This window comes from Diuraphis noxia, unplaced genomic scaffold (assembly GCF_037042655.1).
Source record: "Diuraphis noxia isolate RWA-SAM2 unplaced genomic scaffold, SU_Dnox_SAM2 contig0002, whole genome shotgun sequence".
Lineage (NCBI taxonomy): Eukaryota > Metazoa > Arthropoda > Insecta > Hemiptera > Aphididae > Diuraphis > Diuraphis noxia.
The window spans coordinates 76,236,864-76,255,114 of NW_028301712.1; the positions used below are offsets into that span (position 1 = coordinate 76,236,864).

At 30.2% G+C, this 18,251-nt stretch overlaps 1 protein-coding gene across 1 annotated transcript; it reads left to right on the forward strand.

The window, feature by feature from the left end:
* Positions 1–14,346: 14,346 nt before the first annotated feature.
* On the forward strand, positions 14,347–15,510 carry LOC107168628 (uncharacterized). Its single transcript, XM_015518112.2, has 2 exons — positions 14,347–14,616; positions 15,151–15,510. The coding sequence occupies exons 1-2, from the start codon at positions 14,347–14,349 to the stop codon at positions 15,508–15,510; spliced, it is 630 nt and encodes a 209-aa protein (XP_015373598.2).
* Positions 15,511–18,251: the final 2,741 nt, after the last annotated feature.

Below are 18,251 nucleotides of genomic sequence, written 5' to 3' on the forward strand. Positions count from 1 at the left end.
TGCTTGGTTTGGATCTGGCACTGAATCTATCGATTTCTACATTGTTTTCATCCCTGAAAAGAGTCTTGGATAGTGCAATTGATGTCGCTGACGTCTTCGTGGTGCAAAAATAGCTCTTTCTATTTTATTTGATTGAATCTAAGATTTTAATAACGTTAATGTTCAAATAGATCATGGCTAAAAGTTTAAACTGATAAAACAGTTATCCTATCATGAAATTATTATCTATTTTATACTAAACAAAAATTAAATATGTATAAGGTACTAACTCAAAATATTTAGGACTAACATGGTTATAGTGACGCTTATTCTAATAATTGTTCTATAAAATGCGTTATATGAACCATGTGAATCTAGAAATAAAGGTTTTTAATGGAATTTTAGTTTTTTTTTTCCATTTATTTTATTAGTCTCGAGAGTTTTTAATCGTGGAGTTAGCTCAATTGAATTAAAAATAATGAAGATACAGAAAAAAGTATAAGGTGAATAGGTTCTTTCTCCGTTTCATTAGTTTTAATGTTAAATTAAAAAGTGTTATTTATGTTTTCACCTAGGTTACTTGTTACTTTACTTAAATAATTAGTTTATTTACCTGATAACAATTTTTTTTGTATTATTCAATTTTTAACACAAAATTAAAAGACGATTAGGTACGACTGTTTTAAACTTTTTAAATATTTAATCACGACATCGAACATAACCATAATGGAATTTGGACTTTCACCCCATTGCAGACATCCTGGTGCCAGCGAAGATGTCCTTATTCGCCCTTCATATTGTATCAGTTGTCGTCGGCACACAGAACACGCCAATCCTCCACAACTACGTGTGTTGAACAATGGACGTCCGGCTGTGATGTCTTTCTGTCATTTCTGCCACAAAAAAAGGATACGATTGGTATCGTTTGGATGGTTTCACGCTAAAACCGGGATCAGGTAAGGCATTACCAAAGCACACATATCTAAACTGCAGAAAAACAATACATCACACCGTTACATTTATTTTATATACCTACAGAGTGATTTTGAAAAGAAAAAAATTAAGAAGGAAAAAACATCGTAGGACACGTGTCAATATATGATTAAATAATAAAAACACGTCATTATGTTCAATGTTATCTGTATATATTATAAAACAGTAAGCTGATTGACTGCTATCAATGCACAGCTCAAACCATTGGACGGATCTGGTTGAAATTTGGCATACAGATAGCTATTATGATGTAGACGTGCGCTAAGAAAGGATTTTTCGAAATTTTGAATTTAAAGGGTTGAAATCGGTAAAAGAAAATTTTTACATGTAATTTGTATATCTATATTCATATAATAATAACAATAGCAGTCGATCGATTACGGGAAATACTGTACGGCACGGCGACCAGAGGGTTTCCATCTACCTATACTCTGACCTTTAATTTGTGTGTGTATTTTATCAGCGTGTAGATATGAATTGTTCCGTATTGGTATTGGTATTGTGTATAAATATATTGATTTGTACGGCATTTTATATATTATATATTATTATTGCATATATTACATAGTGATGATCACACCTCCATCGCATTGTCTTGTGTTCCATGTATTAAAAAAGAAAGAGCTCGGAATAAACAGGCACCATCGCCAACAATGGGGACAACAGTATGTTGTTCAAGTTCTCCATTAACTAAAAGACTTTCTTTGGCCATTTCTTAGGTAATTAAATTAAACAACGTTAAATTAATCCTCCTAACAACAAAAACCAAACACGAAAAAATCTAAAAAACTGTTTTATATTACACTTCATGACAACGATAACGACAAAGCGGCCAAGTACATATAATTTACAGCACGTGGGCATAAATTTTATATAAGCAAACGTTTTTGTCACGCGCAGCAATAAATATAATATTTACTATATTATATAAGGATAATCACTTAATAATAACTTCTAAATACTACTTAATAACTTCTATCGTGAAAACGACAACGGTCTCAAGTGGCTCTATCCGCCGACAACGCTTAACGCCGACAATGCCTTACAAATCAATGTATTATTTAATATTTATACACAATACCAATACCAATACGGAACAATTCATATCTACACGCTGATAAAATACACACACAAATTAAAGGTCAGAGTATAGGTAGATGGAAACCCTCTGGTCGCCGTGCCGTACAGTATTTCCCGTAATCGATCGACTGCTATTGTTATTATTATATGAATATAGATATACAAATTATATGTAAAAATTTTCTTTTACCGATTTCAACCCTTTAAATTCAAAATTTCGAAAAATCTTTTCTTAGCGCACGTCTACATCATAATAGCTATCTGTATGCCAAATTTCAGACAGATCCGTCCAATGGTTTGAGCTGTGCGTTGATAGCAGTCAATCAGCTTACTGTTTTATACTTAGAATCATATATTACCGGATAGAGCCATTGCTTATCTCTGCGTGTTACGAAATCGTGTCATCATAATACGGATTACACTTTATCACTGCGCATGCGTAAACATTTTATTCATTGTTTTTATTTACATAACGGATAGTAGTGATAATATCGTATGATTAATTATTATGCAATTGTTTTATTTTATAATTTAATAATTGTATGCTTTTAATTTTTATATTAATATTTAATGCGATATACTACCTATATTAATATTATATAAAATGGATAAAAATAAAAGTATATATAATAACAGAAATTCGTGTTTTAAATGTTTAAAATCTATGAATAAGAATCCTGGTATGTCGTTACATAAGTGAGTAAAATAATTAGTAATAATTATATATTATATTATAATTTAATAATCTTTTATTATAAATAGCAATAATAATTTTTATGCGTTTTGATCATATACAATTGTTCCTAGATTTCCCAAAAATAAATTAATACGACAAGAATGGCTTAATGCTTGTGGGTTTTGTGAACAAGACATAATAAATAATAGGAAAATTTGTTCTTTTCATTTTGAGTCAAATTGTTATATTGAGGGCCGTAAAACTTTAAAGCCAAATGCAGTGCCATCCAAATTTTCTAAACTACAAGTCACTTGTGGTCATAAACAACATAATAAAAGTAAATTTATTTATAAATATGAAAATAATTAGAAAAATATCTATATGTATTTATTCATGTATTAAGTTTTTTATTATTTAAGGTAATGAAACAAAATCTAATACTGGATTAATCGAAGCTTCAACACCAACAGTTGATGACATTTCTGTTCTTTCAAATGAAACGCTTCTTACAAAATCTTCAAATACTAATTCAATATTTGAAACAATAATAGGTTTATATAACACATAAAATAATATATATTATTTTTCTCAAACATATTTAAAATAATATTAATACATATTTTAGAAACACCAAAACGCAAACGAAGATTGTGTTATATAGGAGATGTAAAAACACCAGATTTTGATACGCCAAAAAGAGCTAAAGTGCATTTCAAGAGAGCTAAATACCAAGTTATGATTCAAAAACAAAAAATTAAACGTTTAAATGAAACTGTTAGAAGGCTTCGCAAAAAAATTGTTTCTATAGAATCTCTTTTAAATCATTTAAAAAAACAAAATTATATTACTGAAAATGCACATGATGAAATATCGGTAAGCTATCAAACTCTATGTTTTTTTTTTTTTTTTTTCCCCACTTTTATTTAATCTATACATTTCCGATCAACCCACAACTAACCATACGATCACAGGCGACTTTGCCGATGATAAAGCCATTATGGCGCTTCACTCAGAACCAGAAATAGTGTCCAACCTCGTACAAATCCACTTAAATCTACTCCAAACCTGGTATAAAGATTGGGGAATCAAGATAAACGAGTCAAAATCCACCCACTGCACTTTCACTTTAAGACCAAGGAACTGCCCTACCATAACCCTTAATGACTTACCCATCCCACCCACACAAAATGTCCGATATCTCGGCCTCCACTTGGACCGTCGACTAACCTGAGCCCATCACATCCACACCAAGCGTATCGCACTGAATAACCGATCCCGTCAACTACGTTTCCTTCTAACATCTAAACACATCAATCTTAGCAACAAAGTACTTCTATACAAACTACTACTAAAACCCATATGGTCATATGGTATACAACTTTGGGATTCGGCCAAACCATCGAATATAAAGAAAATTCAAACATTTCAATCAAAATGCCTTCGACAAATTACCAAAGCACCCTTCTATGTCTCAAATGATACACTCCATAATGACCTCTCTATTCCAACAGTACAACATGTAGCCAAAACTCTGTATAAACGATTCCATTCAAATCTCTTCAACCACCGCAATCCTCTAATCTCAAACTTATTTACTCCCAGAATCCCAGGTGACCCTGGAAGACGTTTAAAACGCAAATGGTGTCGGGATCTCCTGACTGAATAAAACCCATTCACAATCTCAAGAAGTTCCATCGCTGGATGGATTCTTCACTCAAGTCATCAGTCCCTTTTATTTTATTTCATTTTATTTTAATTATATTTCTTATCAACACTTATACTCATTGTAAAAATATATTTACAGATTGTATAATAAAAAAAAAAAAAAAAAAAATGTTTTTTTTAATCTGTGGATTGGTTTGCAGCTATCATCCATTCTTCTCTATTATTATTTATCATCTAACTATATTATTTCCATAAACCTTGTGCTAGGGTTGACTTAGTATAAAGTCTATGATTATTCCATAATAAATTTCCTTATGTAATTCTTTCCAATACTTCTACATTGGTTACCCTGTCCACACCATTATTCTTAATCTTATAATTTAATCTGTTTGTGCATTTTTATGTTAAATTATAAACACTTTATATTAATCTTTGTGGAATATTGGTATACAATTAATTAAACAATTTAATCTGTTTGTGTTGTAATTATTGTGTATTTCTATATTAAATTATAAACATTTTATGTTAATCTTTGTGTAACTTTTATGTGTAGTATTATTATACCTACTTTTTTTCCTGATTCTTCTGGTGAAAAGACAGATTTATTGATTCTAAGTGTTCTATAAGGTGGGCTAATTATATAATTAACTAATGTAATGAAATTACTTTCTAGTTCAAATAACTTATAAGAAATTAATATTTTTTAATGCATTAAAATTTTTACAGAGAACTACTTCAGTATCTATAAAAGAAACTATAAATAGAAGCCTTAAATTGAAAAATTTAATAAAAAATTTTCTCCAGCAATAAGGTCTTTTGCTCTTACATTACAATTTTATTCTAGCAAAGCGTACACATTTGTTCGAAAACATTTTAATAATTTACTCACCCATCCTTCAACTTTTAGAAAGTGGTATTGTGTACTTAAAGGTGAACCAGGATTCACCGAAGAATCGTTTGCAGCCCTTAAAGCAAGACAAAATCAGTTATCTGACCCGGTACATCATAAATATTTCTATAGATGAAATGGCTAAAAGAAAGCAAATTTCTTTTTTAAATGAAGGTTTTATGGTGGTGTTGATTTAGGTACAGGAAATGAAAACGATAGTGATTGTACTCAGGAAGCTACGAATGCATTGGTATTTTTAGCAGTTTGTATTAATGGCCACTGGAAAATTCCATTGTGGTACTTTTTAATTCATAGTTTTTCTGGTTCTGAACGTGCCAGTTTACTGATAAAATGTTTGGAAATTGTTAGTAGAAACAGGAGTAAAATGTTATTCTATAACATTTGATGGTGCTGCTTCAAATATATCAATGTGTAAATCTTTAGGTGCAAATTTTGAATTTACATCTGCAAATTTTAAACCTTGGATTGAATATCCTGGCAGTCAAAATAAAATTTTTATATTTTGGGATGCTTGTCACATGATTAAATTAGTACGGAATACACTAGGCGACTAAAAGATATTAATTAATAAATATAATGAACCAATAAAATGGAGTTGTATTGAAGATCTACATAGAATTCAGGAAAGTTAAGATTTACATGCAGCAAACAAATTGAAAAAACCACACATTCAATATTATGAAAATAAAATGAATGTCCGTCTGTGTGTGCAAACGTTGAGTGCAAGTGTTAGTTCAAGTTTATTATTTTGTGAGCAATTAAATTTAATAAATGAAGTTAAGGCTACAGCAGAATTTTGTCAAATATTTAATGATGCATTTGACTTACTTAATTGTCGTAATAAATATGCTAAAGGTGAATATAATTGTCCAATTAATGATGACAATATTGAAAAAATTGAAAAATTCTTAGAAACATTCAAGACTTATGTAGAAGGGTTACGTTATGGACCAACAAATAATGATGCTAATGGAGAGCAACTTATTAAAAGTAAACGACAAGTAGGTTTTATTGGTTTAATCATGTGTTTGACAAATTTAATTAATACATACAAGGTAGTTAAAGAAGAAAAAATGACCTATTTATTAAGTTATAAACTTAGTCAAGACCACTTGGAAGTGTTTTTTAGTGCATTGAGAAGTCGTGGTGGTTTTAATAATAATCCCAATGCAATTCAATTTAGATCTGCCTACAAAAGACTTATTGTTAGACATGAAGTAAATGGTTCAATCTATGGAAATTGTACTCTGTTGGACAGTTCTAGTATATTATTTGTTAGTGCAAAGAAACGGCAAGATGCTGATGCTATTATGAACAATGATAATGATATAGATAATGAATCTGATTTATTTGAAGAATTTGAACATGATTATGATTATAGAATGCCAGAATTAGAGGAATATGTTACAGACGTGGTGAAATATACTAGTGGGTTTATTGTACGGAAAATTAAGAAGAATAAAAAATTGTGTAATGTATGTGATTCAATGTTAACAGTAGAAAATAATGAAAATGCATCAAGATTACATAAGTTAAAAACTAGAGGGAAATTGATTACTCCAACAACTGATGTACATAAGATATGTTTAACTACAGAATATATAATAAGAATGAATTTAAATATATTACTAACACATAAAAATATTAAACAAATATTAATTGTAAAAACAATGAATGAAATATGTCATGATTCTACAATATTCAACTCGCAGTTAATGAAAACCCATATTTTAAATCAAGATCCTCTGGACAATCACCGCAGTCAATTATTAAATATAATAATGAATATAAATAATATTACACTTAGAATGCACCATTATGCAAAGATGCATACATTATCAATTACGGGCAAAAATGTCATAAGAAATTGTATATTGTAAATTATTATAAAATAATAATTATTAAATTATAAAATAAAACATTTACATAATAATTAATCATACGATATTATCACTACTATCCGTTATGTAAATAAAAACAATTGATAAAATGTTTACGCATGTGCAGTGATAAAGTGATGGCTCTATCCAGTAATATATGATCTAAGGTTTTATATATACAGATATGTGTGTGTGTGTATAGTTTCTTCATTATAAATTATTTGTATTTCGGCATAAACACGGCGAATTATATTTTTCGTCAACCACATAAAAGTAATATCACACGGGGTAATAGATAGGCAATTTAGGTACACAATAAACCTTACTGGTAAATGGTGGTTGATTACTCAATAATATTGGTCTCGCACATTACCACATTAAAATAACTTGAAGAAAATTTATTTAAATCAAGTTGTGTAAAACAGTGAAGTATTCTATAATATCAAATGTATATGGCTATAATAGAACGTCATAAATAATTTAAAATAAATATTTCTTCTGAATATTATACAGTCGACTAAAGCAAAATGTATGAAAATATTTTTGAAAATTCACTTTATATAATCTCGAATAATTTTATTAGAGCTAAAATATAATACTTTAAGTCGGATTAAGCCGTTAACTGTGCACGCATCTTGATATTGAGCACTATTTTTTGGTATCATTTCAACTTGGATCAATCTTGAATTAATATATAACTAAACTATTTACACGTGTCAATGGATGAGCACTTTGAAATTTACTGTCGTACATTTTGGTGCTTCAACCTTTTCTGAACAGTTTATCGGTCTATATATTCTATTTTGTTTCGTTGGTTTTATAAACAATAGATATGAAATTAATTTGAGGTACGATCTCAAGCATTACGAACAATAAGGTACCACCGATAAACACACCGCGCAATAGTATTCTACACGGCTTATCAACTGTTTATTGTAAGACGTATAGTTACTCAACATTGATAGTATAATATTTATTTTAGATTTAATCATAAGTATGACACTGCGAACAAGGTGATAACACCGAACATTACGTTTACTTTTTTGCACTCATCGTCTGCGGATACGACGACGACAACAAAAACAAACACAAAACCTTTTTCGATCGGCGGACATTCATACTTTGGAGATGTTGAAATGTCAATTTTAAGGCATTTGTTGTAAGATAAGATGTGTATAGAAATATAATATCGTAATAAAATAATATGTTCTATGACGGTATGCCACAACGGTGTGAAATTTTTCAGAACGTGTGTATTTAATTTTTTTGGAAATAATTAAATAAAAAAAGCGGGTAAGTGGATGTCGCTCTGCTGTACATTAGGTGGTGAGGTGGACCTCTGACTAGGGTAGGTTAGATTTAAATGCAATGATAAGTATCATTGTATACGAAAAACGATTCTGAACGGAGATGATTTGTCAGTCTAGGATATATTATATTTAAATATTGTCATATATTATTCTATTTTGAAACAAATATTTTATTTTTCAATTAGGACGCATTTTGCATAAGGTATGGTTAATCAATTTTTCCAAAAACATTGCATGTAGTTATCATAATACCTTATATTATCTAATATATAAATGTGAAAATGAAAACCTTTGAGTGATATGTTCTCGGAAACTACTGAACCGATCGTTATGATTTTTTTAAAAAAAAATTGAAGAGCTCATTGCGGAGAAGGTTTATGGCTTTTGATCGATTCTCTAACCTTAAAAACAAAGGAGTTATCAATTATCATAAATAATGATAATAATAATAATAATAATAATAATGGTTTCTATGGTTTCTCGCATACTATAGTATTATCTAATCAATAATAACTAAAGTGCATAAAATAATATAATCTATGTTAATACAAAAAAAACACAATTTCTCGCATATTCTATAGAAATTCAACGCATTATAGTGAACGAAGGACGGACCGAACGACATTTTAAGAGAAGCTTCGTTAAAGTCGGAACGCTGCTTAATGTTTGTGTATCGACTATCGATGAATTGTCGAATATTCAAGATGCCCGCATTCAAATAGTAAACAGTACTAATAATAAGTAAATTACTAATAATAACTTACTTTTAATTATTTAAATTTATCACAATGAAAAGGAAAATTAATTTAGGTCATTCATCGAATATAATAAAACGTCAACGTTTACTTTGATTAAGTCAAAATAACAATGGCTCGCCAGATAACTGCAATATTTACAGCGATAATAATGATGATAATATAAATAGTGTTGGTAGTATTAATGAAAACAATATTAATAACAACGAAAATTTAGATGAACCACAAGTTCCATGGCGTCGCCGTGAAATTTCGGCATTTACTTATGATAAATTAATAGATTATAAAAATAATTCTCACGTTATCATGAATTTAAAATGTAATTATTGTCGTGCATTGAAATGGTCCAAAGAGCCTGCAGGTTTTTGTTGTTCAGGAGGAAAAGTTGTTTTGGAAGACATTGCTGATCCACCTGAACCATTAAAAAGTCTCTTAAATTTTTCTCACGAAAATTCAAAACATTTTTTTGACATGATACGTGTTTATAATTCGGCTCTCCAAATGACATCGTTTGGTGCAACAGAAATTAGACATGGAAATTTCATGCCAACATTTAAAGTTCATTTAAAATTTAAAATTCACTCAGCGAGTGGTCAAATGGTATATATCCCAAGAATACCAATGATAACAAACGAGTACCCATTCGAATTTAAACGTGTCCAATTTCCAGTTAAACTTTGTTTTGCTATGTCAATTAATAAGGCACAAGGACAGACAATGAAAGTTGCAGGAATTGACATCAGCGATCCATGCTTCACTCACGGACAATTTTATGTTGCCTGCTCCCGTGTAAGCTCAGAAAAAACTTATACATTTTTGCCCCTGGTGAAAAAACTAATAATATAGTTTATAAAGAAATATTGGTTATGTATTAAAGAAGGTAAATGGTAATACATGGCTTTATTTCATTTGTCACGAATTTGTTTCCGGGCAACGCCGGGTAATTAATCTACCTATATACACTTACAATAAGTTGGTTATTTTTTTCTGCACTAAAAATTCCCTAGAAATAATTTATATGGCAAAACAACGTTTGCCGGGTCAGCTATATATATATAAATGGAGACAAAAATGTATAACAATTCATCAAATGAGAACGGTTGAACCGATTTCGCTCACTCTTTTTATGTTTGGGTCGTAATTGCCAGGAGAAGGTTCTTACGGATGAAAAATTTGAAAAAGTTATCGGGTTAGAGAAATATGATGAGGGTGTGATGAAATTAAAGTGGCGCCATCTGCCCAGTAAAAAATAAAATAAATAATATTAATATGTTTTGATAGTCAAAGGCAACCATTTAAACAAACAAGTGCTCTCGAGAGCAGCTGGACTTAATTTTAGGATGGACATTTTTGTTTATTTATAAATGGTTGCTTTAGTGACGGTTATTATTAGCGGTTATTATTGTTCTGTGTTATTAGTGATGATTATATATATATGTATCTAGTAGTTCTATATACATTCTTAAAAAGCTGGACCGATTGCGACAAAATTTGGTACAGAATTTTATTAGACATATGGTAAGTTAGAAAGTGTTATGCATAAATATCATTGAATTGAATATTTAAATTGTCAACATTATATTGAAAAAACGAAAAAAATTACATAATGATATACGAAATTGAATATCGTTGTAAGATTATAATATATTTTAACCACTATCTATCATTATGTATAAAAATATACTGATAGCATCATCAGATGAAATTAATTTAACACACAATATGAACTATGGACCATAAAAGAGAATTTTTAACGGGCTACGAAGTGCACGGGTTCAGCTAGTCATTTATAAAAATATATTTGTTTATGTTATCAATAAAGAACTTTGTAATTTACTCATTCATTGCAGACTATGTTCTATCCTTAATCCCGAGGGTTATTAATTATTATTAGTGACAATAGTGACATTATATGAATATTAATTTGACATTCTCAATAGTTAACTATACGCTATGATCTCCAAAACCACTAATAAACTACAAATAAAAAAATTAATTATTTTCTCATAGATACATAATAACTAATAAGTAATAACACTATACACGGCCTACGAAAATGCCAAAAAAAAAACTAATACGCGGGCAACGCCGTGTCGGGACACCTAGTCATAGATATACATATACCTGGTTTGAGGATAAATCGTTATCGTAACGCGATCTCATATAAACTTAAAACTCAAACGCTCAAAACATTTTCCCTATTATGACGCTTCAAATTTCCTTTATAGCTATTTGATGAAAAACTTATGGAAAACTTAGTGTTGAATTTTTTAACCTTAGATATAAGTACAAACAATTTTATTATTTTTCAACTTAAAAATTACTTGCAAATTTTCGCGTTTTCGACAGATTTCGATTTTTTTGAAAACTGTTTGAAAATGTTTATTTTTGACCTCTATAATGCACCAAGGATATTCACTTTTCCATCGGAAACCACCCCCAAAAGTTTGAAATTGAAGCATTATTTCGACTAGTTATGCTGTACACAGACACAAAAAAAAAAACACAACATTGTAAAATCAATACATTCATCACTCCATTCAGAATCTAAAATATATTTTTAACTTTTTTACCAAAACATTGAAATCAATTACAATATGAAATAATTGTAGTTCTTATCCCTGAGAGTCTTATTACAAAACCATTTTTTGGGAGATATTGCAATGGGTAAATCCTCACGGGACATCCTGTATATTGCTATATCCGCGGGCAATTCACGACTAGTCAATAATATTCGATGTTGCGCGCGCTACGAAATACGAATAACAAATCGTTGCTGTATTGTGTTACTGCAGAGACTATAGAAATGAAAAACAATAATTTAATTTACTTCGGTGATGTGTACCAACACTACCAATAACGTATATCATATATACGTACATTGCACCTACGCAATAAACATTGTAAACGCGATGTGCATCTGAATATATATATATATATGTATGTAGTAAAGGTGTATATGTAGTATGTACGCCTATTATGTCCCGTGTCCTTCAAAATTCGATTACGTTTTCGTTTTTTTTTCTCTCGTATTATTATTCCTTACCCGCGCTACAATGAAATTGACCATCATTTGGGGTTGCTCTGTCGGTCGTCGTTTATTGTTTTTGGCCATCTCAGAAAATGCAATTATTGTACCTATATATATATATTTTTTACCTATGCTTTTTCCTCTTCTTCTGCTGCTGCAATACTACTTATCAATGAGATCTTTCGGCTGCGACGATTCGTGTCGCGACCGGTCCGGGCACGTCGGGTCAGGATGACACGCGCTATTAGCGTTGCCATTGTGTTATTATTATTATTATTATTGTTAGTGTGAATATCCGTCCCGCACCAATGGGCCGCCGACTTATGCGATTTCTACGAGATTCCCATGTGATGTATTATAGATATTATAATATACAGTGTTGTATTGTAAATATATAATATGTTATTATAATGCATATTATGGTCAGTATGTGCACATTAAAAAACGTTTCGAAAAACACGTAATTCTTCTCGACCAGATAACTAAATATAATAATATACAGGATGATTCATGTACACCCCACATTTAGAAGTACGACAGCGCTGTAGAATATAAAATATACATATACAAAATATATTTGAGGATACAAAGTTAATATATTCTAATGATAATATATACGTAATTGGTAGGTAAAAATTATGATAGAAAATATTTTGTTGGTTATTTGATTTATGAAACGCTTTAGACATTTTTTTAATTATTATAGCTTTAATTATCAATAATTTTAGATTCTGAGTGGAGCGAGGAATATATTATTGGTTTTACAATGATGTTTATTTCTTTTTCTTTTTCTTTTTTATTCTGTAAACACTTTTTCTCCCTCATAACTTACTCAAAAGTATCAAGTGTAGTATCTTTTCCGAAATGTGATGTTCTTGAGCTGATACTTTAGAGAGGTCATTTTACAGTACTCGAAATTAAACGGTTAATGGAGAAAAAACGTACGATTTCACGATTTTATAATATTAAATAATTACGGACGACGTTTTCTACCAGAAATATAAATATTTATTCAAAAGAAAAATGACAAGATATCTTTTTTGCTGTATTTTGGATTTCGTTTCTTACGGTTTAAAGTTCGGAAAATGTTAGCCATGTTTGAGCTATTAATAGACATTTTAGTTTTGGAATTTTTTTTTGTTTTAATTCGGTTAAAAAACATTCGTAAAAACTTAAAATTTGGGTTGTTTACTTATATTAGCCTTACCTAGACATGGTAAAATGTTCAAAACATTTGAGCGACTCTTTAAATCTAAGATTTGGAAATTTTTAATAATCTATAATATATCCTAAACAGATAAAATATCTCCGCTCAGAATCGTTTTTCGTATACTATGATATAATATCATTGGAATCAAATTTAATTCCATCCATTACAGTAATCCACTTGTAACCTACTGTACAGCAGAGCAACTGTGAACTCAAATAGTTTTTGAACTAGGTTTAGTACTGTTCTAAAGTTGTAAAAGATTTAAAGTGTAAAATTTTAAAACATAAAAATAAAATTTGTTTTTTAATATAACTTATAAGTGATCAATTCTAGTTAAATAGTATTTTGATATTTTTAGTTTCCAAATTAATTTTAAAATTGAGTAAGGTTACTAAAAATTATTTCAAATTTTTAATAATTTATAAAATATGTAAATACTTAGCATTATGCCATCACTAATCTCTTATAGTTGTTTTACAGAATCCTAAATTCAGTAGGTACCAATATTTATTCCAGGTTAAAAAGTCATTAACCAAAAAATGTATCGACCAAAATCGTACTATTATAGTTAATTTATTAATTTATTAACAATTAAATAAATTTGTTTTTATTAATTCATCATAATTCAAACATTTATGTATATCACTACAGTAAATAAGGCTAAAATCCGTACTTTTGTGATAAGCTAAAATGTAGGTATTTTATGTTTTTGGTTACCATGATGACTATAATATCTTTGTTTGTTTGATCCTATCGCATATTATTATAATTTTCGTACATTCACGGATTTTGGATTCCTTTTATCTTATACGATTTTTATATCAGTTCATATTAAAAGAGACAATCAGCGCTACAAAATGCATTTTCTACATCGATCTGAGTCGACGGAAAGCCTGGCGGCATGGTCACCGATCGAATACGAGAGAAACGAACACGCTCGGCGTTTTTATTTGTCCGCCGCAGCGAAAAAACGTGAGTTGCCACCGATGTGCTTGGACCGGATCGCAATGGACCGAACTTTCCGTCAGTTGGAAGGCAATCAGTCGACCGATTGCGAGAAGAAGCGGACGGCGGCGATGACGAGCGGGTATCGAGCTGAGAACGGCCGTCTGAAGGGCGTGAACGAGGTAATAAGTGTCCTACTAATTAGTGCTTAGGACAGCTTCTCAGAACGAATGAATCATTCGCAGTGACGGCGCGAGGGGGGGCAATCGGGACAGTTGCCACCGGCCCCACGATTTTATAATTATAATTATTAAGGCCCCGCAGTTCTTAAATTATATTTTATACTGTTCAGAGATTATAGTTAGTTTGGATAATATGTAATGTGGCTGTTATTTATTTTGCCCAGGGCCCCGTAAATCCTAGCGCCGTCCCTGCGAATGATGTATGTGATATGTAATCAAATTTGTTAAATTATATTGATGCTAATTATCGATGCGCAAACGATGTATAACCCAAAAATAAAACGATTTGTCTTACAAAAATAAAGGTCATAAAATAACAATAGTGATGCATAAACGATAACCGTCATAAAATAACTAATCGAAAAAACGAATTATCCTCAAGAAATGCTGCAATACTGTATAGGAAAGGGATACTATATATTATTTTTCACGTGTTATTTTAACAAATTTTTATTTATATTTGGTTTGACAAAGGTGTATATTAAAACCAAGCTGCCCAACGAGAAATGCGAAAATTCGGACTACGAAATTCAAATCAGTAGAAAGTTTAAAAAGTTCGACAGAGAATTCGTCACGTTGAGGGTTGACAGCGAGCGGATGTTGAGCTGCAGCGGCGATCAACAGACCGACGGATGTCGACAAATCGCAGAACGCGTTGAAGAGTACTTGAGCAGAGTCCGGGAGTTTTTTATTAGTAAACTGACACACGTCAACTCGATGGAGTCCACGTGGACTTTGAGACGCAGGACTCTCGCTTTAGAAACGTTAAAAAAGTTGTATACACGCGACGTGTCCAGGATGGATGCTTGGATCGAGTCGGTCGTCGAGGCGTAATCATCACACACTCATACGCATTTATCACTTATTATGAATAATTATTATTTTTCATAATATAATACTCATATATTATAATAATATGTATTATAAATTTAAATATTGTCTCGATATTATTTCTTCACAATTCATCTCAAATTTGTAAAACAGATTTTGTTTTTAAACCTTTCACGTGGAGTTGGGAAACGTTTCTCTCACCCATCGACTGAATTCTTCCGGCAAACAGACGCTGTCCAAATTTCAGAAATGGCCATACGAAAAAATATAAATATTTCTGTATAGATAAATTTGTAGAATTTAATCGGATGGGACTGAAATAACGTAAGTGTCTCGTCGTAATTTTCTCCTGTACATGTACTAATATTCTACTCGTTGTTATCCCTTTAAACGGCCGTTTCTTGTGTATAAACTTTGATTTTTATACCCATAATTGTTTTAACACGTTCTTTTATATAAATAATGCAAGTTGTAACATCAACGACGAGTTTCTGTATAAATTAGCTATCTAAATTTTAAAGTAACACGAATACAAAAATTTTTAACTTAAAATTATTAACTTATTTATATATAACTAATTAGTACTTTTAGAATACCAGTTGTAAAACCAGATTTGGAAAACGCGTTAATTTTGAAAAAGTCGTTGATGGTGACAAAATTCTTGGCGAATTTATCCTTAATATTAAATGATTCAATAGATATTCAACTTATGTCATAATAAGAAGGATTGAATATTATACCTTGCTCCTCTGAATTGTTTCCTAAACCAATATCATTTAGCATCACTTCATCATTATTATTAACGACCAGGTCAATTACAGTTTCAGTACCTAAAATCATTGGGTATGTTAAAAAAATAGTATTGCTAATTTTATATTTAAATATTTTAAATTTGTCCTTAATATTAAATTATTCTATACAAGTACCTAGGTCATAATAGGATAAAATAATTGAATATTAAATCTTGCTCCTTCGATGTTCCCAAAACCAATATTATCAATGTCCAACACAACTTCAACGTTATTATTAACAGCTACATCAGTGTCAGTTTCTGCTGCTTTACCAGTATTTGTATAATTATTTAGAACTTAACTTAAAAGTTTTTTGGTTTTTGATCTAGACGACATTATAATTAATTTAATATCGAAAAAAAAAACAAAAATAATATTATAATTGTAACATTATTTTGAAAAATAATATTTTATCACAAGTTATGCAGTTATGGTCGTTTAGGAGGTACGAAAATTACTTTTAATTGGAGACTCCTTGGAGTTAAGTTTATTTCGTCGTAACTTTAATTGCTATTAGCTAGTTGTACGAAGAGAAATTGTCTTATCAGAGTAAGAGTGGTTTTAAACGATGCGTTTCTTTTTTTGTAAAAAGAAAAATATAATAATCTCAAAACCGTAATTTTGAAGTTACGAGATTTACGAATTAAGCTGACGATATATTATGTGCAGTTATAGATCATCGTCGTGAAATAATGACGTTTGCTGGAAGTAAATATTCTCACGACGATAATCTATAACTGAACGTCTGCACGTAATACATTATACTATACTAATGACGACGAAAGTAGCCCACAATAATATAATAATAATAATAACAATATGTGATGTTCGTGCAGCGTGAAATATGTTTATGATAATAATATTATCAATATCCAAACAGTAAGCGTAATATTCAGACGGCGTCCGAATTCCAGAAATCGTTCAAATACAACCATTTTGCCTAATTGTCATTTATTAGAGACCGCGTTGTTCTTTTTTCGACCTACGCACGATCCGCCAGCTGACCGGTCAAATCTCCACAATTCAAAACCGGAATCTGATAGGAAATATCTGCTGAAATTTACGAGTTGCATCTCATAATACAGGTTGTCAGGTTGCGTCGCCACGAATTTTGTCACCATCAACAACTTTTTCAAAAATTCAACTGGTATTCTAAAAGTACTCAATTAATTATAATTTTAAGTTAAATATTTTTGTATTCGTGTTACTTTAAAATTTAGATAGCTAATTTATACAGAAATTCGTCGTTGATGTTACAACTTGCATAATTTATATAAAATAATGTGTTAAAACAGTTATGGGTATAAAAATCGAAGTTTATACGCAAGAAACGGCCGTTTAAAGGGATAACGATTGGCTAACGAGTAGAATATTAGTACATGTACAGGAGGAAAATTACGACGAGACACTTACGTTATTTCAGTCCCATCCGATTAAAGGGCGGTGGTCGTTTGGGCGAAGGTAATAATTTTTACCAAAAAAATAGTAGTCCGTTTGGGCGACTATCATTTGTACCGTTTGGGCGAGTGAAATTATTTTTACCTGTGCGAGGTAAAAACCGGGTGACAGATACTCTGATGATATTATTGCAATATTGCTAATCGTTATTAATCACTATTATCGAAAATAAGATTACGATTCAGACACGCTGTCCAAATTGTACATAATACATAGAGTAATTACTCTATATATTACTCTATGACATAATAACACTGTAGTGTGCTATGTGTAGTGTCTTGAATAATACTTTCACGTACGATTATTTAAAAATTAATTCTAACAATATTAGTCAGTTGTAAATTTTTATATTTTGTACTATAATTATATTATATATGTAATTTTATTTATAATTGTTGACTTATTATTAATTATGTATGTGTTATATGATTTTTGACTGCAGGTTACTTATATTTTATATGATTTTTGACTTATTATTAATTATTTATATTTTAA

Coding starts and splice junctions, on each gene's coding strand:
- LOC107168628 (XM_015518112.2), top strand. CDS start 14,347: ATGCATTTTCTACATCGATCTGAGTCGACGGAAAGCCTGGCGGCATGG. Junction 14,617..15,150: donor GTCTGAAGGGCGTGAACGAG/GTAATAAGTGTC, acceptor GGTTTGACAAAG/GTGTATATTAAAACCAAGCT.